The 25,618-nt window shown below is 40.6% G+C and overlaps 2 protein-coding genes across 4 annotated transcripts; one reads left to right on the top strand and one right to left on the bottom strand.

Moving 5' to 3' along the window:
• Positions 1–1,091: 1,091 nt before the first annotated feature.
• LOC117328753 lies at positions 1,092–8,496 on the bottom strand. Of its 2 annotated transcripts, none has more exons than XM_033886278.1 (3): positions 7,649–8,496; positions 5,038–6,723; positions 1,092–2,241 (listed from the first exon to the last, which is right to left on the bottom strand). In XM_033886278.1, the coding sequence occupies exons 1-3, from the start codon at positions 8,108–8,110 to the stop codon at positions 1,699–1,701; spliced, it is 2,691 nt and encodes an 896-aa protein (XP_033742169.1). In that variant the 5' UTR covers positions 8,111–8,496; the 3' UTR covers positions 1,092–1,698. The 2 variants fall into 2 exon arrangements, with proteins under 2 accessions (XP_033742169.1, XP_033742168.1); XM_033886277.1 differs by lacking the exon at positions 1,092–2,241 and adding an exon at positions 3,760–4,703 and having other exon boundaries at positions 7,649–8,493.
• Positions 8,497–8,902: 406 nt separating this feature from the next.
• LOC117328754 (putative ankyrin repeat protein RF_0381) lies at positions 8,903–12,370 on the top strand. 2 transcript variants are annotated; one of them, XM_033886279.1, is made up of 2 exons: positions 8,903–9,022; positions 9,966–12,370. In XM_033886279.1, the coding sequence occupies exons 1-2, from the start codon at positions 9,005–9,007 to the stop codon at positions 11,805–11,807; spliced, it is 1,860 nt and encodes a 619-aa protein (XP_033742170.1). In that variant the 5' UTR covers positions 8,903–9,004; the 3' UTR covers positions 11,808–12,370. The 2 variants fall into 2 exon arrangements, with proteins under 2 accessions (XP_033742170.1, XP_033742171.1); XM_033886280.1 differs by having other exon boundaries at positions 8,938–8,998.
• The last annotated feature ends 13,248 nt before the right edge of the window (positions 12,371–25,618 follow it).

The raw sequence follows: 25,618 nt of genomic DNA, 5'->3' as shown, positions 1-25,618 counted from the left end.
GTTGTGTAGTGTATTTTAGTGTGTACATTATTGTACAATAGTTGTATAGTGTATTTTAGTGTGTACATTACTGTAAATAGTTGTACATTGTATTTTAGTGTGTACATTACTGTACAATAGGTGTACAGTGTATTTTAGTGTGTACATTACTGTACAATAGTTGTAGTGTATTTTAGTGTGTACATTACTGTACAATAGTTGTACATTGTATTTTAGTGTGTACATTACTGTACAATAGTTGTACAGTGTATTTTAGTGTGTACATTACTGTACAATAGTTGTACAGTGTATTTTAGGGTGTACATTACTGTACAATAGGTGTACAGTGTATTTTAGTGTGTACATTACTGTACAATAGTTATATAGTGTATTTTAGTGTGTACATTACTGTACAATAGTTGTATAGTGTATTTTAGTGTGTACATTACTGTAAATAGTTGTACAGTGTATTTTAGTGTGTACATTACTGTACAATAGTTGTACATTGTATTTTAGTGTGTACATTACTGTACAATAGGTGTACATTGTATTTTAGTGTGTACATTACTGTACAATAGTTGTATAGTGTATTTTAGTGTGTACATTACAGTACAATAGTTGTATAGTGTATTTTAGTGTGTACATTACTGTACAATAGTTGTACATTGTATTTTAGTGTGTACATTACTGTACAATAGGTGTACATTGTATTTTAGTGTGTACATTACTGTACAATAGATGTACAGTGTATTTTAGTGTGTACATTACTGTACAATAGTTGTACATTGTATTTTAGTGTGTACATTACTGTACAATAGTTGTACATTGTATTTTAGTGTGTACATTACTGTACAATAGGTGTACATTGTATTTTAGTGTGTACATTACTGTACAATAGATGTACAGTGTATTTTAGTGTGTACATTACTGTACAATAGTTGTACGTTGTATTTTATTGTGTACATTACTGTACAATAGTTGTAGTGTATTTTAGTGTGTACATTACTGTACAATAGTTGTATAGTATATTTTAGTGTGTACATTACTGTACAATAGTTGTACATTGTATTTTAGTGTGTACATTACTGTACAATAGGTTTACAGTGTATTTTAGTGTGTACATTACTGTACAATAGGTTTACAGTGTATTTTAGTGTGTACATTACTGTACAATAGATGTACATTGTATTTTAGTGTGTACATTACTGTACAATAGTTGTAGTGTATTTTAGAGTGTACATTACTGTACAATAGTTGTAGTGTATTTTAGTGTGTACATTACTGTACAATAGTTGTAGTGTATTTTAGTGTGTACATTACGGTACAATAGATGTACATTGTATTTTAGTGTGTACATTACTGTACAATATTTGTAGTGTATTTTAGTGTGTACATTACGGTACAATAGATGTACATTGTATTTTAGTGTGTACATTACTGTACAATAGTTGTAGTGTATTTTAGTGTGTACATTACTGTACAATAGGTGTACAGTGTATTTTAGTGTGTACACCATTTAATTTTAAAGAGTTTTCACAGCTGAATCAATCTGGAGAGCAGATATGATCACTTTGAATAGGTGGTGAGATCTCAATGTTGCAATTTTAAAAGTGACAATAGAGATTGTAGTTCTATTTCCAGTCAGAATACACACACTGGTAAATAAACAACCCACAGATTAGGTTCTATCATTACTGATAAATCATCAATCTACCAAGGTTATACCAGTAATAAAGATATTTTGTATTTCCACGAGATTTCCTCCCTTGGATTAATTTGTAAAGCAGCTACAATCAATTTAAAACCAAAAGGTCTCAGTGTGACAGCCACTTGTCTTGACGTGGACGAAATCAGATTAACTGTAAAAGTTGATAACTTAATCTTGAAAGACTTCTTTGGACACAGATTAAACACTTCTAGTACTACCCCATGGTCATTTTCTGTGGTCAACAGAAGAAGACAGTCGACCATCTTATCAACAATGTCTATCTTTGATTTTGAAAGAAGAGCTGTTTTCGGGATATCATCGACAGTATAAGAACGGTCTGTTCCTGCGTGAAGATCACATACACATAGGTTGAGGTCGACACCTGAGTCAGCACAGACTTTAAACCCACTGTATGGTGTGGTACGGTCAAACCTGGTCAACTGAAGTGACCCTGCCGTCCTGAGAGAGTACTTCAGTGCCACAAAGAACACCTCCAGTGGCCTGCTGCTGGTCAGTAGGACAGACAACTCCATGGTGATGTACACTGTGTGGTTCTGTAATTAGATAAACATGCAACAACTAAGAATGCTCTTCATAACTTATTTGTTCAAGAGTTGATTTCAAAATTTTATACATGTATAGTTTAAAAAAAAAACGTTCAAGAGTATGTGTATAATCCAAGAATCAACAACCCTCACAATCTTCTTCCACAAAGGAATTTTGTTTTACCTTTTTTATAGTCTACTCTAGATCTGTCTCTAATAATCTAATCCTGGCTTATAATCTTCTTCAATTAGTAAATATAACAATCACTTACAACTTTAATGCAATATCACCAAAAACCTCCTAATGAAATACATCATATATATACAAACTGTATGGGTCATCTATGTAGGAAAATAACACTGAATTTTAAAAAAGAAATTTACACAAAACTAGTCATGTGATATATAAAAAGGCCCCTGGTTAGCCATGATACATACTAATTGATCGGGTTACTTGACAAAACATTGATATTTTACAGGCCTATAGATCCCTATTATGGTGCAATGTCACAGAAGTAACATGATGAACTTTTAGTATGTATCATGGTAAACCCTGGGACTTGCTGTTGACATGTAATTTGTTAAGCTGTTTGTAAATTTCAACAAAATGTAAGAAAAATGCATGTTTCAGGGGGACATAATTAACTCATTTGTATCCCATATATTACACAAACTTGCCATGTCGTTTTGCTCACAAGTGTCTAAAGCACAAAATAGGAGCATTGGTTTGACCAGCTTTGACGTTATTATATGTATAAACGCTGTTTTTATTTTGACCTTGAATTGCAAATGGCGGTCGTGAATGATATCACACAAATACGGCATATAAGGAGGTATTTAAAACATAAAAAATGCTCTTATTAGACAATATAAAGTATTCTTGAAGTGGCAAGAAGACTACTTTTATGAAAAAATGTTCAACCGTTGAGTTTGGGGTGAAATATGCCTATTTCTGAAAAAGGCTGCAAACTCACCAGTTTAACAAATTGACTTTAAAATGTTCTTCTTACTATGTTGAGATGTCTTAAATGTATGATATAGGAGTATTGTTATTAACTGAAATGCCCCCCTTTAAGCCATATTTGTGTAAAATTATTCACAGCCGCCATTTGCATTCCAAGGTCAAAACAAAATAAGTGTTTATACGTACATACAGTAAAATCCGGTCAAACAAATGCTCCTACCCTGTGCTATAGACACTTGTGAATATAACAGCTTGGCTATTTTTCAGGTTTGGTCATTTGCGTGACTTAGAATTATTCCATGCTACATCTTACCACAAAGTTACTCTATAGAAGAAACTGGTAGAATCTATAGCAATTTATTGGTGATTGTAAGAAGCTACATGTCCAAACAAACATTTTGGTATATTACATGACATTTTTTGTGCAAATCTTAAGGTATTTATTCGTGTTTGAAATTCACATCATTCTGCTATATAGATGACCCTTTGTACAGTGTATTTTAGTGTGTACATTACTGTACAATAGGTGTACAGTGTATTTTAGTGTGAACATTACTGTACAATATTTGTATAGTGTATTTTAGTGTGTACATTACTGTACAATAGATGTACAGTGTATTTTAGTGTGTACATTACTGTACAATAGGTGTACAGTGTATTTTATTGTGTACACCATTTAATTTTAAGAGTTTTCACAGCTGAATCAATCTAGAGAGCAGATATGATCACTTTGAATAGGTGGTGAGATCTCAATGCTGCAATTTTAAAAGTGACAATAGAGATTGTAGTTCTATTTCCAGTCAGAATACACACACTGGTAAATAAACAACCCACAGATTAGGTTCTATCATTACTGATAGACTATTGATCTACCAGGGTTATACCAGTAATATCTACTGATAAACTATTGATCTACCAGGGTTATACCAGTAATATCTACTGATAAACTATTAATATACCAGGGTTATACCAGTAATAAAGATATTTCGTATTTCCACTCGATTTCCTCCCTTGGATTAATTTGTAAAGCAGCTACAATCAATTTAAAACCAAAAGGTCTCAGTGTGACAGCCACTGGTCTTGACGTGGACGAAATCAGATTAACTGTAAAAGTTGATAACTTAATCTTGAAAGACTTCTTTGGACATAGATTAAATACTTCTAGTACTACCCCATGGTCATTTTCTGTGGTCAACAGAAGAAGACAGTTGACCATCTTATCAACAATGTCTATCTTTGATTTTGAAAGAAGAGCTGTTTTCGGGATATCATCGACAGTATAAGAACGGTCTGTTCCTGCGTGAAGATCACATACACATAGGTTGAGGTCGACACCTGAGTCAGCACAGACTTTAAACCCACTGTAAGGTGTGGTACGGTCAAACCTGGTCAACTGAAGTGACCCTGCTGTCCTGAGAGAGTACTTCAGTGCCACAAAGAACACCTCCAGTGGCCTGCTGCTGGTCAGTTGGACAGACAACTCCATGGTGATGTACACAGTGTGGTTCTGTAATTAGATAAACATGCAACAACTAAGAATGCTCTTCATAACTAATTTGTTCAAGAGTTGATTTCAAAATTTTATACATGTATAGTTTAAAAAAAAAAAACATTTAAGAGTAACTAAATAACACTGAATTTTAAAAACAAAATTTACACAAAACTAGTCATTTTATACATCAAAAGGTCCCTGGTTAGCCATGATATACACTGATTGATCAAGCTACTTCTTTTAAATTGCACTACAGTAGTGATTTATAGGCTTGTAAAATATCACTGAATTTGCCAGTTAGATAACCCTTAAAATCAAATGTCACTTTAACAGTATCAAATTTAATTACCTTTTTAAAATTAGTTTTTACATTTCTGAAGCTATGGAGTACGAGACGTTGACATTTTCCAAATGAAGAGTTTGAATTTGGGCTGCTTTTCCTATACTGTGAGTGGATAACGTTGTTCAGCTTACTCAACGCAAAATGGGCAAACATGACATAATGAGAGTCATTCCTCACTGTATTCTCAAAGCCTTCACAGATACAGAGGTTAGGCATGATCCGAGGCGTCTCGTCACAGGTCCTGAACGGCGAAATCTTTGATAACAAGCCATGGTCAGGTACGTGGAATTGTTCTTTGATTTTAACATAAGAAGACGGAGGAAGAAAGGATTTCCTGTGGGAGGACAGGTGTTTTCCCTCGTAAGTTGAGGTATTGGGGGAGTGAGGGGTTTGGCCCATCAGTGTAATGTGATTTAACATGTGGTGGAGATCTAATAGACTAATCAGTTTATCTTGGTTAGATACGAGAGCATTCGACTGAGCTGGACCTAGTTTGTCCTGGACACCCTGTGGAAGCACCATCATAAGGAAAGGATGGAACATCTCAATGCGACCCTCCAGACTAATGTCCATGAAATTCCCATAAGCATTTCCATGGTCAGAAAACAAGATGGTCAGTGTATCATTCAATGTTGAGGCAAACTTAAGATAGCTTGCCAATGGTTGATCAAGGGTTTTTATTCTGCGTCCAGTGTCTTCATGGCCAACATTGGTCTCTAAAAAAGTGATGAAGCGTTGCTGTAGACTAGTCATACGAGTCTGGTAAAGTCTGAGGTAGTCCAGGGCAAACTGATGCTGGAACTGACCTCCATAACACACTGTGTCTGGTCCATGGAAGTGATCATTGACATTATTGACACGAAGGATTTCACAACTAGACAATGTCATATCCAGACCATCTATACCAGCCTTCTCCAGAGCTTTATTTAGTCGTTTCCATATTTTTCTACTAGAATATGACTTGTTAAAAGCCCGTAAATCCTTAGATATTCCCCACTCCCACTCCCAGCAAAGGTCTTCTAGCCAAAGTGTGTGATAATCTTGGGATTTAAAAGGACTAAAGAGAGATTCTATAGAGAGGGGTACTGGGGGCATGTCTAAAACTCCAAACGGTTTCTCTGAAGGATCCACATAACCAGAAAACAGAGCTTGTAAGGATTCGAATGTTCTAGATCTCATACTTTGAACGAGTTCAAAGTCCAAAGTCACCGGACCATGACCTCCCTTGATGTTATCATGGTTGATTGATTCCATGACCTTGACAGTTTCTGGTAGTGTCCTATAGAAGTGTTGACGTGACACAGAATCTATGAAAATCATATTGATGTTGAAAAGTGAGGGTTTGTTCTTTTTCTTTTCTTTAACTACTGGTGGTAAGGTCATCATTTGAGACATATAATACATGGAGTGAATATCGTCATACATCGGTATTCCATCGTCTTTGTTATATTTCCCTATGATGTCATACATGTAATCTTCATATGCTTTCTTTAAACATTTCAGGAAGCAGAAGCCATACTGCTGTTTTGAGTACGAGGGGTCCATCATTTTATTGATGTGTTCCTGGAGAGACAATTTATCCCGAAAATTCTGCCAAAGTAATTCTCCTGTGTCCTGTTGGATGGTCCCTACAACAACTGGCATGGCACAAAGATTGATGCTGCACTCCACTTTGAGGTTGTGACCAGAGCCCTGGAACAGAAAAAGTGAACATTTTCAGTAATAACTTTATATTTCATAATGGCTAATGTCACTTTATGATACAATCTCTTTTACAAGTAACATAACATATACACAGACTACACAGTGACTTAGATTTGATAAATTAGTGTAAAATGTATTAAGTAGTACTAATCAGATATTAATTTTTAATTGTTTTTTTTTTTTTTAACTTTTAATCTTTGTCACCTTCCTTAAGGTTAAACAAGCCTGGTAAAAGTCCTTTTATACAACTAAGGCATCCAAAAATATAGATCATCAAGTATCAGTAGATTCATTGGAATCTACAGTTTCATATAAATGTTCTTAATTGTGTAAATGGTATTGTTATAAATTGATATTGTATCTTAAAATATAAACTGTTAAGACACAAAATAAGGCCTGTCTAGCCTCGCCCTTGACATGAACTTTGATAGAAGACATTTGAAATACAAATGTAGGAGCTGCTCAATAAAACATAATTGTGCAATCATGTTATGAAATGGCTGCAGTGGCTGTTATGTTGAAATTTTGATGAGGCCATAGGATAAGAACACTTTGTCTGTTTCCTTTCCTTAACATCTTCATCGATACACAGATAAGTGGCACCAGTTTAACTTGAGAAGAAGTTTAAATTGTGTTTTTCAAGATTGTGGCTATCTTGGATTTAAAACCAGTCGAAAAATAAGAACACTTGGTCAGCACCACCTCATGATCATTTGCAGCAATTTAGTTTCAGATCAATCCCACTTGTGTCAGTGAAGAATTGAGCACGATGGCTATAGGTCATCCTGACCGTTCAAGTCAGATGACCTAAAAACTTAAGGCAAACCACTCAATGTTTAATGTGTTCAGGCTAAAAAGAAATTATCTCCGAATATATTTGAAAGTTTTATATTAAAATCACCAAAATGTTTACCTGCAGTGTACATAGTGTTGATAGTTTGGAGTCACAGTGTAGTGTATTTGATTCAACAAACATCTCTCTGGCTACAGTACAGGAGCCTGCCACAGGAGTAATACGAGAACAGGCCACCTTTTCCCTGCTTCTATTTGTATCTACTTGACGATGGCGATACCTCAGCTGTGGGATTGGACATTCTTCTGGCTCTTCAATTACTGATCCCTTATCACTGTTTAAATCAAATTTGTCCACGACTTTCCGGATGATGCTGTTGTGATGCCATGCTGTTTTTTTTGTACTTGAAGCAGACTTGAAAAAATATTCTGAAAATGATTTCACAATATTTGTTTGAAGAAGAATAAAGATAACTATTGATGCCAAAATATACTTCAGACACCGATCCCTCTGTTTCCTTCTCATCATTTCTTCTAGTTTATTGGTAAGAAAGATAAGATCTTTGTAAATTGAAGGAAGCATCTAGTCAGCAAAGGATTTCTATCTCAGCTCTAGATAAATTCATGTTGAGGGACAGTATAACAGGCATTTTCAATGTCTGCCATCTTCCCAAATCTAAACCAGCCTCACATAATTGGAGCTACATCTTTCATCTGAAAAAGACAGAAACAGAATGCACATTTGAAATCTAATTTTAATAAAACATTGAGGCAAAGTGTCATCAACATTTCCTTAAAGCAATTTTAATAATGGTGGTAAATTTAAAAACGCAGGGAAATTATCTTGAAAAGTATAAGTATAAACAAGATGAATAGTCGTAACTGTAGATATGCAGTAGTCTTCTCAAGTCAGAGTGGAAACATCCTCTGGGTTCATATACACATTTGTATGGTGTACAAGTAGACAAGCGATATACAGCGGTATACACTTGTACGTTTAACTATATCAGTCTGTATAGCACTATTTACATTATTTGATAGGGTGCCACATAAACACATGTAAAAGTTACCCAAAAATATTTCCGGAAGAATGGGCTTGTCCAATACACTATGATTAGCATATATACCTTTAACCACAGAAGAATGTTACTGTATTGTTACATGACCGAACCAAGCTGCTGCTGTGATCAGCCATTCGTGACATGAAATTAAATGATGGTCGATAATATTGCTTGTCATAAGATATTTTCAGTATATTAAATTCAAATAATAGTGAGACAGTTTTGTCATTTACTTTGCGTTAAGACACATTGTTATTTATAAACATGGTAAGAACATACAGTCGGCCTTGTCTGCAAGTTGTTTTCTTTTTCAAATGTACTTTCGTAACTCCACAAGAAAAAGAGTTCCAAATTGAAGTGCTTCCTGGAGGCATGTAAACATCCGTGAACATTGTATCACAAACTTGAAGGTCAGCATGCGCAAATCATTCCACGTATGTTTGCACTTATCATTCATTGAAAGTCATAACATCTCATATTATGTATTATAATTAAATCAGTGTATCATGGAAAGTGACCAATTAATTTATTTTATTAGATCTAGACCTTCTACATCGTGTCTGTGTGTGTTGAGTTCCCTGAATTGTGGCAGTGTGTTACACTACAGTACACAGAATATGCCCTGATAATTATAATACTAGCATGCACGTTGTTAGATTGTTATACAAGGTCGCCATTTTAGGATTTACTATTTTATTTTTGACGTACATGTAGCCTACGTTTGTGTAATATCACTTTGCAATGGTAGAAGGGAAATAACTCTAAATGATATACATAGATTTTATTCTGACATAGGAAATTACATTCCGACATTCAGCACAGTAATAGATAATATATCAAAATGAAACATTCATAGTTCGATTTTTTGCTTTAAAACAATGTTTATGTGGTGGATTTTTCCAGTATTTTTAAAACTTTTATTCAAACGCCTTTACTCCATTCAACGGGAGTGTGTTCTATACATCGACAGTGTTCTGTGTAAACGAATATTAATGTTCACAATGCATTACTTCCCCTTTATCACACTTTCATCAAAATGCATGTAAGCTAACCCAATTGGTCAGGGACTTGGTACTTCCTCTTCCATTTAAGTTACAGATTTCAAATGAATGAGTCTAGAATGCGTCGTTTATCATATAAAGTAGTACTTCAGGTGATAGGGGCATATAATTTCTAAATATGTGGGTCAAGATTTTTTTAATTTCGGGTGTCGCTGTAGACATAACCAAAGAACAATATACATTAGACTCTATTGTATTTAATTAAAAGATGGAGAACAAAATAAAAACAACAAAGAAAATTCAAGGCAAATCCAACAGTCTTTATATATACTGGGACTTGCCCTATTCACGACATACCTTTCATTTTGGTTTTCAGAGAGGGCTAGCCAGGGTAGCATGTTGTACTAGAAAGAGCATGGCTAAAGCGGACATCCTGAATAAAGCCATTATCGGAGGCGATGAAGACGTGGTACGCTCTCTCATATCGGAAGGCGCCGATGTCGACCATCTTCTCGGAATGCGGGGCACGGCTCTTTGTGCAGCTATCGGCGCCAAACAATCCTCCATCGCTTTGCTACTGATTGAGAGCGGAAGTGGTGTGAACGTGGAGGACTGGGACCGCGAGCCGCCACTCCACCTGGCAATTAGAAAAGGATGTTTGGACGTTGCCAGGACGCTTATCAACCACCGTCGATGTAACTTGGATAAGGCAGACCCGCTCACAAAGACGCCAGCTTTCTGTTACGCTGCCAATAAGGGCATCGCAGAGGTAGTGAAGTGGATGATTCAGGCCGGATGCAACACATTGGTCAAGGATGTTTACGACAACACTGCTCTGCATTTGGCTGTGAAGGGTGGACATCGAGAAGTTGTCAAACTCTTGGTTAAGGACGGAGTCAATTGTCTCTTCAATGAAATGGGATTGGCGCCTGTTCATCTGGCGGCACAAGCAGGAGACGTATCCGTGTTTTTGTTATTACTGTCGGAGTGGATAGATTCGGATGTCGATAATCTCATCATTCCATCGAAAGCAAGACAGCCCATTAAAAATTTTGTCAATTTACCAAAGAAATATTCTAACTGTAGTGTAACGCCGATAGAGTTCGCGGTAATGGGTAAGCATGTTGATATGGTAAAGTTCTTACTTCGCTGTGGCGCTAATCCCAATCCAGACAAAACAACCTTAAAGTTTGCCAACAATCTCCCGCCAATTTTGCGTGCGTGTACGTTCTACTGCGAAGATGTCTTAGACCTTGACATGGCCGAACATTTGATCAAATTCGGCGCGGACACGGAATTAGGTGGTAAATTGATGACGTCATCGTTCGGTAGCCGTCCTGTAACACCCCTGCAATATGCAGCGAAACAAAACTCTGTCAAACTGGCAGATTTTCTCGTGAGGCACGGAGCCGACGTTAATAACATTAGTGAAAGTGAAGCACCATTGTTTGTTGCACTCGCCAACGGCTCGCTTGATATAGCCTGGTATTTCATGAAAGAGTGTCCATCTCAGGACTTTAGTGTCTTAGACACCAAAAACAGAAATATCTTACATGCATTAGCCTCCATGAAATCATTCGAAGATTTGGAAGAACTTATCAGTTTCCTCTTGAAAAACGGCTGTGATGTTGATAATGCTGAGTGCCAAAATACAGATGGTGTCTGCACACCTGTCCATACCGCCATTATAGAACAAAATAATATTCTCCTGGACGTTCTGATTACACACGGTGCCAATGTGAACGCTATGTCCTGTGGTTTGGCACCCCTACATCAGTGTGCCTTGAATGGCGACGTAAATATGGCTAATGTCCTGCTTTTGTCTGGTGCAGATATTGACCTCCTTTCAGAAACTGGACAGTCGGCTTTGGCGATGGCTCTAGATTGCGACAGCGAGGAACACACAGCAGTTGCCAATTTTCTTCTTGATAATGGATGTTTTGTACATCCTGATTTAGTTGGTGACGTAGACGATGAAGATATGTGTGACGTACACGACTCTTGTTCAGATTCCGATGATGACGATGAAATCGAGACGTTGAAGATAAGTGTTCAGACCCGTGTGAACGCCTTTGCGAATGTTCCTCGGACGCTTGTAGAGTTCTGTATGGTTTCCATCAGACAATATTTTATTTCTAAAAAGCTGAAATTCTGTACAATCTCCAACTTACCGCTACCTCCGAGAATATTGGACAGACTTTCCTACAAAACAAGATAGGCGTGTTAACAGATATTTCGACAACGTCGTCAGACAAAGGAAGGATTTTTTTCAAAGATCCTAGTGTGACATAGGGAAAGATTATTTCTAGTTTAACGGGATTTTGTCAATTTTATTTATTCGCTTGACGTAGAAATCAATCCCTGTTGACAATTAATCTTCTTTCAATCAATGTCTTCGCTCCGCAGGGCTGTTTGCGGTGTTCGAGATTGATTTTCGAAATTTCTCTGTCAATCTATCACTGCAAGACCTCTATAAAATATTACAATCCTCTTTTCCTGACTACGAATAACACGTTCCGGGAATGAGAAGGAAACGTCAGTAATATCCGGATTCTCACAACGAATATAAAATTCCGGATGTGAGTCGGAAACGTCAGTAATATCCAGAATTGGAAAATTACCTGGATTGATTAACATCATGACCATTGTCACAAGGTTAAAGGTGTATTAGAATTCCGTTCGGGATGAACATAGCGGACATTGATAATCTTACCCGGGGATTAACATAGCGGACATTGACAATCTTACCCGGGGATTAACATAGCAGACATTGACAATCTTACCCGGGGATTAACATAGCGGACATTGACAATCTTACCCGGGGATTAACATAGCAGACATTGACAATCTTACCCGGGATTAACATAGCGGAAATTGACAATCTTACCCGGGGATTAACATAACAGACATTGACAATCCTACCCGGGGATTAACATAGCGGACATTGACAATCTTACCCGGGGACTAACATAGCGGACATTGACAATCTTACCCGGGATTAACATAGCGGACATTGACAATCTTACCCGGGGATTAACATAGCGGACATTGACAATCTTACCCGGGGATTAACATAGCAGACATTGACAATCTTACCCGGGGATTAACATAGCGGACATTGACAATCTATCCCGGGGATTAACATAGCGGACATTGACAATCATACCCGGGGATTAACATAGCGGACATTGACAATCTTACCCGGAGATTAACATAGCGGACATTGACAATCTTACCTGGGGATTAACCTAGCGGACAGTGACAATCTTACCCGGGGATTAACATAACAGACATTGACAATCTTACCCGGGGATTAACATAGCGGACATTGACAATCCTACCCGGGGATTAACATAGCAGACATTGACAATCTTACCCGGGGATTAACATAACAGACATTGACAATCTTACCCGGGGATTAACATAGCGGACATTGACAATCTATCCCGGGGATTAACATAGCGGACATTGACAATCTTACCCGGGGATTAACATAGCAGACATTGACAATCTTACCCGGGGATTAACATAACAGACCTTGACAATCTTACCCGGAGATTAACATAGCGGACATTGACAATCTATCCCGGGGATTAACATAGCAGACATTGACAATCTTACCCGGGGATTAACATAGCGGACATTGACAATCTTACCCGGGGATTAACATAGCGGACATTGACAATCTTACCCGGGGATTAACATAGCGGACATTGACAATCTTACCCGGGGATTAACATAGCGGACATTGACAATCTTACCCGGGGATTAACATAGCGGACATTGACAATCTATCCCGGGGATTAACATAGCGGACATTGACAATCTTACCCGGGGATTAACATAGCGGACATTGACAATCTTACCCGGGGATTAACATAGCGGACATTGACAATCTTACCCGGGGATTAACATAGCGGACATTGACAATCTTACCCGGGGATTAACATAGCGGACATTGACAATCTTACCCGGGGATTAACATAGCGGACATTGACAATCCTACCCGGGGATTAACATAGCGGACATTGACAATCATACCCGGGGATTAACATAACGGACATTGACAATCTTACCGGGGGATTAACATAGCGGACATTGACAATCTTACCCGGGGATTAACATAGCGGACATTGACAATCTTACCCGGGGATTAACATAGCGGACATTGACAATCTTACCCGGGGATTAACATAGCGGACATTGACAATCATACCCGGGGATTAACATAGCGGACATTGACAATCATACCCGGGGATTAACATAGCGGACATTGACAATCCTACCCGGGGATTAACATAGCGGACATTGACAATCTTACCCGGGGATTAACATAGCGGACATTGACAATCTTACCCGGGGATTAACATAGCGGACATTGACAATCTTACCCGGGGATTAACATAGCGGACATTGACAATCTTACCCGGGGATTAACATAGCGGACATTGACAATCTTACCCGGGGATTAACATAGCGGACATTGACAATCTACCCGGGGATTAACATAGCGGACATTGACAATCCTACCCGGGGATTAACATAGCGGACATTGACAATCTTACCCGGGGATTAACATAGCGGACATTGACAATCTTACCCGGGGATTAACATAGCGGACATTGACAATCTACCCGGGGATTAACATAGCGGACATTGACAATCTTACCCGGGGATTAACATAGCGGACATTGACAATCTTACCCGGGGATTAACATAGCGGACATTGACAATCTTACCCGGGGATTAACATAGCGGACATTGACAATCTTACCCGGGGATTAACATAACGGACATTGACAATCATACCCGGGGATTAACATAGCGGACATTGACAATCTTACCCGGGGATTAACATAGCGGACATTGACAATCTTACCCGGGATATTAACATAGCGGACATTGACAATCCTACCCGGGGATTAACATAGCGGACATTGACAATCTTACCCGGGGATTAACATAGCGGACATTGACAATCTTACCCGGGGATTAACATAACAGACATTGACAATCATACCCGGGGATTAACATAGCGGACATTGACAATCTTACCCGGGGATTAACATAGCGGACATTGACAATCTTACCCGGGGATTAACATAGCGGACATTGAAAATCTTACCCGGGGATTAACATAGCGGACATTGATAATCTTACCCGGGGATTAACATAGCGGACATTGATAATCTTACCCGGGGATTAACATAGCGGACATTGGTAATCTTACCCGGGGATTAACATAGCGGACATTGATAATCTTACCCGGGGATTAACATAGCGGACATTGATAATCTTACCCGGGGATTAACATAGCGGACATTGACAATCTTACCCGGGGATTAACATAGCGGACATTGAAAATCTTACCCGGATATTAACATAGCGGACATTGACAATCCTACCCGGGGATTAACATAACGGACATTGACAATCCCACCCGGGGATTAACATAGCGGACATTGACAATCCTACCCGGGGATTAACATAGCGGACATTGACAATCATACCCGGGGATTAACGTAGCAGACATTGACAATCCCACCCGGGGATTAACATAGCGGACATTGACAATCCTACCCGGGGATTAACATAGCGGACATTGACAATCATACCCGGGGATTAACATAGCGGACATTGACAATCTTACCCGGGGATTAACATAGCGGACATTGACAATCTTACCCGGGGATTAACATAACAGACATTGACAATCTTACCCGGGATTAACATAGCGGACATTGACAATCTTACCCGGGGATTAACATAGCGGACATTGACAATCTTACCCGGGGATTAACATAGCGGACATTGACAATCTTACCCGGGGATTAACATAGCGGACATTGACAATCTTACCCGGGGATTAACATAGCGGACATTGACAATCTTACCCGGGGATTAACATAGCAGACATTGACAATCTTACCCGGGGATTAACATAGCGGACATTGACAATCTTACCCGGGGATTAACATAGCGGACATTGACAATCTTACCCGGGAATTAACATAGCGGACATTGACAATCTTACCCGGGGATTAACATAGCGGACATTGACAATCTTACCTTGGGATTAACATAGCGGACATTGACAATCTTACCCGGGGATTAACATAGCGGACATTGACAATCTTACCCGGGGATTAACATAGCAGACATTGACAATCATACCCGGGGATTAACATAGCGGACATTGACAATCTTACCCGGGGATTAACATAACGGACATTGACAATCTTACCCGGGGATTAACATAGCGGACATTGACAATCTTACCCGGGGATTAACATAGCGGACATTGACAATCATACCCGGGGATTAACATAGCGGACATTGACAATCTTACCCGGGGATTAACATAGCGGACATTGACAATCTTACCCGGGGATTAACATAGCGGACATTGACAATCTTACCCGGGGATTAACATAGCGGACATTGACAATCTTACCCGGGGATTAACATAGCGGACATTGACAATCCTACCCGGGGATTAACATAGCAGACATTGACAATCTTACCCGGGGATTAACATAACAGACATTGACAATCTTACCCGGGGATTAACATAGCGGACATTGACAATCTATCCCGGGGATTAACATAGCGGACATTGACAATCTTACCCGGGGATTAACATAACAGACATTGACAATCTTACCCGGGGATTAACATAGCGGACATTGACAATCTTACCTGGGGATTAACATAGCGGACATTGAAAATCTTACCCGGGGATTAACATAGCGGACATTGAAAATCTTACCCGGGGATTAACATAACAGACATTGACAATCTATCCCGGGGATTAACATAACAGACATTGACAATCTTACCCGGGGATTAACATAGCGGACATTGACAATCTTACCCGGGGATTAACATAGCGGACATTGACAATCTATCCCGGGGATTAACATAGCGGACATTGACAATCTTACCCGGGGATTAACATAGCAGACATTGACAATCTTACCCGGGGATTAACAGAACAGACCTTGACAATCTTACCCGGGGATTAACATAGCGGACATTGACAATCTATCCCGGGGATTAACATAGCGGACATTGAAAATCTTACCCGGATATTAACATAGCGGACATTGACAATCCTACCCGGGGATTAACATAGCGGACATTGACAATCTTACCCGGGGATTAACATAGCGGACATTGACAATCTTACCCGGGGATTAACATAGCGGACATTGACAATCTTACCCGGGGATTAACATAGCGGACATTGACAATCTTACCCGGGGATTAACATAGCGGACATTGACAATCTTACCCGGGGATTAACATAGCGGACATTGACAATCTTACCCGGGGATTAACATAGCGGACATTGACAATCTTACCCGGGGATTAACATAGCGGACATTGACAATCTTACCCGGGGATTAACATAGCGGACATTGACAATCTTACCCGGGGATTAACATAGCGGACATTGACAATCTTACCCGGGGATTAACATAGCGGACATTGATAATCTTACCCGGGGATTAACATAGCGGACATTGACAATCTTACCCGGGGATTAACATAGCGGACATTGACAATCTTACCCGGGATTAACATAGCGGACATTGACAATCCTACCCGGGGATTAACATAGCGGACATTGACAATCCTACCCGGGGATTAACATAGCGGACATTGACAATCTACCCGGGGATTAACATAGCGGACATTGACAATCATACCCGGGGATTAACATAGCAGACATTGACAATCCTACCCGGGGATTAACATAGCGGACATTGACAATCCTACCCGGGGATTAACATAGCGGACATTGACAATCATACCCGGGGATTAACATAGCGGACATTGACAATCTTACCCGGGGATTAACATAGCAGAAATTGACAATCTTACCCGGGGATTAACATAACGGACATTGACAATCTTACCCGGGAATTAACATAGCGGACATTGACAATCTTACCCGGGGATTAACATAGCGGACATTGACAATCTTACCCGGGGATTAACATAGCGGACATTGACAATCTTACCCGGGGATTAACATAGCGGACATTGACAATCTTACCCGGGGATTAACATAGCGGACATTGACAATCTTACCCGGGGATTAACATAGCGGACATTGACAATCTTACCCGGGGATTAACATAGCGGACATTGACAATCTTACCCGGGGATTAACATAGCGGACATTGACAATCTTACCCGGGGATTAACATAGCGGACATTGACAATCTTACCCGGGATTAACATAGCGGACATTGACAATCTTACCCGGGGATTAACATAGCGGACATTGACAATCTTACCCGGGGATTAACATAGCGGACATTGACAATCTTACCCGGGGATTAACATAGCGGACATTGACAATCTTACCCGGGGATTAACATAGCAGACATTGACAATCTTACCCGGGGATTAACATAGCGGACATTGACAATCATACCCGGGGATTAACATAGCGGACATTGACAATCATACCCGGGGATTAACATAGCGGACATTGACAATCTTACCCGGGGATTAACATAGCGGACATTGACAATCTTACCGGGGATTAACATAGCGGACATTGACAATCTTACCCGGGGATTAACATAGCGGACATTGACAATCATACCCGGGGATTAACATAGCAGACATTGACAATCTTACCCGGGGATTAACATAGCGGACATTGACAATCTTACCCGGGGATTAACATGACGGACATTGACAATCATACCCGGGGATTAATATAGCGGACATTGACAATCTTACCCGGGGATTAACATAGCGGACATTGACAATCTTACCCGGGATTAACATAGCGGACATTGGCAATCTTACCCGGGGATTAACATAACAGACATTGACAATCTTACCCGGGGATTAACATAGCAGAAATTGACAATCCCACCCGGGGATTAACATAGCGGACATTGACAATCTTACCGGGGATTAACATAACAGACATTGACAATCTTACCCGGGGAATTAACATAACAGACATTGACAATCTTACCCGGGGATTAACATAGCGGACATTGATAATCATACCCGGGGATTAACATAGCGGACATTGACAATCTTACCCGGGGATTAACATAGCGGACATTGACAATCTTACCCGGGGACTAACATAGCAGACATTGACAATCTACCCGGGGATTAACATAGCGGACATTGACAATCTTACCCGGGATAACATAGCGGACATTGACAATCTTTACCGGGATTAACATAGCGACCATTGACAATCTTACCCGCGGGATTAACATAGCAGACATTGACAATCTTACCCGGGGATTAACATAGCGGACATTGACAATCTTACCGGGATTACATAACGACATGAAATCTTGCCCAGGTAACATAGCGGACATTGACAATCTTACCGGGGATTAACATAGCGGAACATTGACAATCTTACCCGGGATTACATGGGAATGACAATACGGGATAACATGGACATTGACAATCTTCCCGGGGATTAAACATAGCGGACATGCAATCAACCGGGATTAACATAGCAACATTGACAATCTTACCCGGGGATTAACATAGCGGACATTGACAATCTTACCCGGGGATTAACATAGCGGACATTGACAATCTTACCCCGGGATTAACATAACAGACATTGACAATCTTACCCCGGGATTAACATAGCGGACATTGACAATCTTACCCGGGGATTAACATAGCGGACATTGACAATCTTACCCCGGGATTAACATAGCAGGACATTGACATCATACCCGGGATTAACATAGCAGGACATTGATAATCTTACCCGGGGATTAACATAACGACATTGATAATCTTGCCCAGGGGATTAACATAGCAGGACATTGACAATCTTACCGGGGATTAACATAGCGGACATTGACTAATCTTGCCCAGGGATTAACATAGCGGACATTGACAATCTTACCGGGGATTAACATAGCGGACATTGACAATCTTACCCGGAGATTAACATAGCGGACATTGACAATCTTACCCGGGGACTAACATAGCGGACATTGACAATCTTACCCGGGGATTAACATAACAGGACATTGACAATCTACCCGGGGACTAACATAGCGGACATTGACAATCTTACCGGGGATTAACATAGCGGACATTGACAATCTTACCCGGGGATTAACATAGCAGACATTGACAATCTTACCGGGGATTAACATAGCGGACATTGACAATCTTACCCGGGGATTAACATAGCGGACATTGACAATCATTACCCGGAGGATTAACATAGCGGACATTGACAATCTTACCCGGGGATTAACATAGCGGACATTGACAATCTTACCCGGGATTAACATAGCGGACATTGACAATCTTACCCGGGGATTACATAAGCGGACATTGACAATCTTACCCGGGGATTAACATAGCGGACATTGACAATCTTACCCGGGGATTAACATAACAGACATTGATAATCTTACCCGGGGATTAACATAGCGGACATTGACAATCTTACCCGGGGATTAACATAGCGGACATTGACAATCTTACCCGGGGATTAACATAGCGGACATTGACAATCTACCGGGGATTAACATAGCGGACATTGACAATCATACCCGGGGATTAACATAGCGGACATTGACAATCTTACCCGGGAATTAACATAGCGGACATTGACAATCTTACCCGGGGATTAACATAGCAGACATTGACAATCTTACCCGGGGATTAACATAACGGACATTGACAATCTTACCCCGGGATTAACATAGCGGACATTGACAATCTTACCGGGGATTAACATAGCGGACATTGACAATCTTACCCGGGGATTAACATGATGGACATTGACAATCTTACCCCGGGATTAACATAACAGACATTGATAATCTTACCCGGGGATTAACATAGCGGACATTGACAATCTTACCGGGTGATTAACATAACGGACATTGACAATCATACCCGGGGATTAACATAGCGGACATTGACAATCTTACCTGGGGATTAACATAGCGGACATTGACAATCATACCCGGGGATTAACATAGCGGACATTGACAATCATACCCGGGGACTAACATAGCGGACATTGACAATCTTACCCGGGGATTAACATAGCGGACATTGACAATCTTACCCGGGGATTAACACAGCGGACATTGACAATCATACCCGGGGATTAACATAGCGGACATTGACATTCTTACCCGGGGATTAACATAGCGGACATTGACAATCTTACCCGGGGATTAACATAGCGGACATTGATAATCTTACCCGGGGATTAACATAGCGGACATTGACAATCTTACCCGGGGACTAACATAGCGGCCATTGACAATCTTAACCGGGGATTAACATAGCGGACATTGACAATCATACCCGGGGATTAACATAGCGGACATTGACAATCTTACCCGGGGATTAACATAGCGGACATTGACAATCTTACCCGGGGATTAACATGATGGACATTGACGATCATACCCGGGGATTAACATAGCGGACATTGACAATCTTACCCGGGGATTAACATAGCGGACATTGACAATCTTACCCGGGGATTAACATGATGGACATTGACGATCATACCCGGGGATTAACATAGCGGACATTGACAATCTTACCCGGGGATTAACATAGCGGACATTGACAATCATACCCGGGGATTAACATAACGGACATTGACAATCATACCCGGGGATTAACATAGCGGACATTGACAATCTTACCCGGGGATTAACATAGCGGACATTGACAATCTTACCCGGGAATTTACATAGCGGACATTGACAATCTTACCCGGGAATTAACATAACAGACATTGACAATCTTACCCGGGGATTAACTTAGTGGACAGTGACAATCTTACCCGGGGATTAACATAGCGGACATTGACAATCTTACCCGGGGATTAACATAGCGGACATTGACAATCTTACCCGGGGATTAACATAACAGACATTGACTATCTTACCCGGGGATTAACATAGCGGACATTGACAATCTTACCCGGGGATTAACATAACGGACATTGACAATCTTACCCGGGGATTAACATAGCGGACATTGACAATCCTACCCGGGGACTAACATAGCGGACATTGACAATCTTACCCGGGGATTAACATAGCGGACATTGACAATCTTACCCGGGGACTAACATAGCGGACATTGACAATCTTACCCGGGGATTAACATAGCGGACATTGATAATCTACCCGGGGATTAACATAAGCAGGACATTGACAATCTTACCCCGGGATTAACATAGCGGACATTGACAATCTGACCCGGTGGATTAACATAAGCAGGAACATTGACAATCTTACCCGGGATTAAACATAGCGGACATTGTATATCTTACCCGGGGATTAACATATGGCGGAACATTGACAATCTTACCCGGGGAATTAACAAGAGTCGGACATTGATATGCTTACCCTGGGGATTAAACATAGCGGACATTGACAATCTTAACCCCGGGATTACATAGCAGACATTGACAATCTGACCCGGGATTAACATAGCGGACATTGATAATCTACCCGGGGACTAAGCATAGCGGACATTGATAATCTTACCCGGGGATATGAGACATTGACAATCTTTCCCGTGGATTAACATGGAGGACAATTATTAATCTCCGGGGTGACTTAACATAGCGGACATTGACAATCTTACCCCGGGATTAACATAACAGACATTGACAATCTTACCCGGGATTAACATAGCGGACATTGATAATCATACCCGGGGACTAACATAGCGGACATTGACAATCTTACCCGGGGATTAACATAGCGGACATTGACAATCTTACCCGGGGACTAACATAGCGGACATTGACAATCTTACCCCGGGATTAACATAACATACATTGACAATCTTACCCCGGGACTAACATAGCGGACATTGACAATCTTACCAGGGGATTAACATAGCGGACATTGACAATCTTACCCGGGATTAACATAGCAGACATTGACAATCATACTCGGGGATTAACATAGCGGACATTGATAATCTTACCCGGGGATTAACATAACAGACATTGATAATCTTGCCCAGGGATTAACATAGCGGACATTGACAATCTTACCGGGGATTAACATAGCGGACATTGATAATCTTACCTGGGGATTAACATAGCGGACATTGACAATCTTACCCGGAGATTAACATAGCGGACATTGACAATCTTACCGGGGACTAACATAGCGGACATTGACAATCTTACCCGGGGATTAACATAGCGGACATTGACAATCTTACCCGGGGACTAACATAGCGGACATTGACAATCTTACCCGGGGATTAACATAGCGGACGTTGACAATCTTACCCCGGGACTAACATAGCGGACATTGACAATCTTACCAGGGGATTAACATAGCGGACATTGACAATCTTACCCCGGGATTAACATAGCAGACATTGACAATCATACTCGGGGATTAACATAGCGGACATTGATAATCTTACCCGGGGATTAACATAACAGACATTGATAATCTTGCCCAGGGATTAACATAGCGGACATTGATAATCTTACCCGGGGATTAACATAGCGGACATTGATAATCTTACCCGGGGATTAACATAACAGACATTGATAATCTTGCCCGGGGATTAACATAGCAGACATTGACAATCATACTCGGGGATTAACATAGCGGACATTGATAATCTTACCCGGGGATTAACATAACAGACATTGATAATCTTACCCGGGGATTAACATAGCGGACATTGACAATCTTACCCGGGGATTAACATGATAGACATTGACAATCATACCCGGGGATTAACATAGCAGACATTGACAATCTTACCTGGGGATTAACATAGCGGACATTGACAATCATACCCGGGGATTAACATGGCGGACATTGGCAATCTTACCCGGGGATTAACATAGCGGACATTGACAATCTTACCCGGGAATTAACATAGCGGACATTGACAATCTTACCCGGGGATTAACATAGCAGACATTGACAATCTTACCCGGGGATTAACATAACGGACATTGACAATCTTACCCCGGGATTAACATAGCGGACATTGACAATCTTACCGGGGATTAACATAGCGGACATTGACAATCTTACCCGGGGATTAACATGATGGACATTGACAATCTTACCCCGGGATTAACATAACAGACATTGATAATCTTACCCCGGGATTAACATAGCGGACATTGACAATCTTACCGGGGATTAACATAGCGGACATTGACAATCTTACCCGGGGATAAACATAGCGGACATTGATAATCTTACCCGGGGATTAACATGGCGGACATTGACAATCTTACCCGGGGATTAACATGGCGGACATTGATAATCTTACCCGGGGATTAACATAGCGGACATTGACAATCCTACCCGGGGATTAACATAACAGACATTGACAATCTTACCCGGGGATTAACATAGCGGACATTGACAATCATACCCGGGGATTAACATAATATACATTGACAATCTTACCCGGGGACTAACATAGCGGACATTGACAATCTTACCCGGGATTAACATAACAGACATTGACAATCTTACCCCGGGATTAACATAGCGGACATTGACAATCTTACCGGGGATTAACATAGCGGACATTGACAATCTTACCCGGGGATTAACATAACAGACATTGACAATCTTACCCGGGGATTAACATAGCGGACATTGACAATCTTACCGGGGACTAACATAGCGGACATTGACAATCTTACCAGGGGATTAACATAGCGGACATTGACAATCTTACCCCGGGATTAACATAGCAGACATTGACAATCATACTCGGGGATTAACATAGCGGACATTGATAATCTTACCCGGGGATTAACATAACATACATTGATAATCTTGCCCGGGGATTAACATAGCAGACATTGACAATCATACTCGGGGATTAACATAGCGGACATTGATAATCTTACCCGGGGATTAACATAACAGACATTGATAATCTTACCCGGGGATTAACATAGCGGACATTGACAATCTTACCCGGGGATTAACATGATAGACATTGACAATCATACCCGGGGATTAACATAGCAGACATTGACAATCCTACCTGGGGATTAACATAGCGGACATTGACAATCATACCCGGGGATTAACATGGCGGACATTGGCAATCTTACCCGGGGATTAACATAGCGGACATTGACAATCTTACCCGGGAATTAACATAGCGGACATTGACAATCTTACCCGGGGATTAACATAGCAGACATTGACAATCTTACCCGGGGATTAACATAACGGACATTGACAATCATACCCGGGGATTAACATAGCGGACATTGACAATCTTACCCGGGGATTGACATAACGGACATTGACAATCATACCCAGGGATGAACATAGCGGACATTGACAATCTTACCCGGGGATTAACATAGCGGACATTGACAATCATACCCGGGGATTAACATGGCGGACATTGGCAATCTTACCCGGGGATTAACATAGCGGACATTGACAATCTTACCCGGGGATTAACATAGCGGACATTGACAATCTTACTCGGGGATTAACATAGCGGACATTGACAATCCTACCCGGGGATTAACATAGCGGACATTGACAATCTTACCCGGGGATTAACATAGCGGACATTGACAATCTTACCCGGGGATTAACATAGCGGACATTAACAATCTTACCCGGGGATTAACATAGCGGACATTGACAACCTTACCCGGGAATTAACATAGCGGACATTGACAATCTTACCCGGGGATTAACATAGCGGACATTGACAATCTTACCTGGGGATTAACATAGCGGACATTGACAATCTTACCCGGGGATTAACATAGCGGACATTGACAATCTTACCCGGGGATTAACATAACGGACATTGACAATCTTACCCGGGGATTAACATAGCGGACATTGACAATCCCACCATGGGATCAGTACCGTGGACACTGACAATCCCACCATGGGATCAGTACCGTGGACACTGACAATCCACTGACAATCCACTGACAATCCCACCAAGGAATCAGTATATTGGACACTGACAATCACACCAAGGAAT

This window comes from Pecten maximus, chromosome 6 (assembly GCF_902652985.1).
Source record: "Pecten maximus chromosome 6, xPecMax1.1, whole genome shotgun sequence".
NCBI lineage: Eukaryota > Metazoa > Mollusca > Bivalvia > Pectinida > Pectinidae > Pecten > Pecten maximus.
Note: the sequence above shows the minus strand (reverse complement) of the source record. Positions and strands in the feature narration are given on the sequence as shown.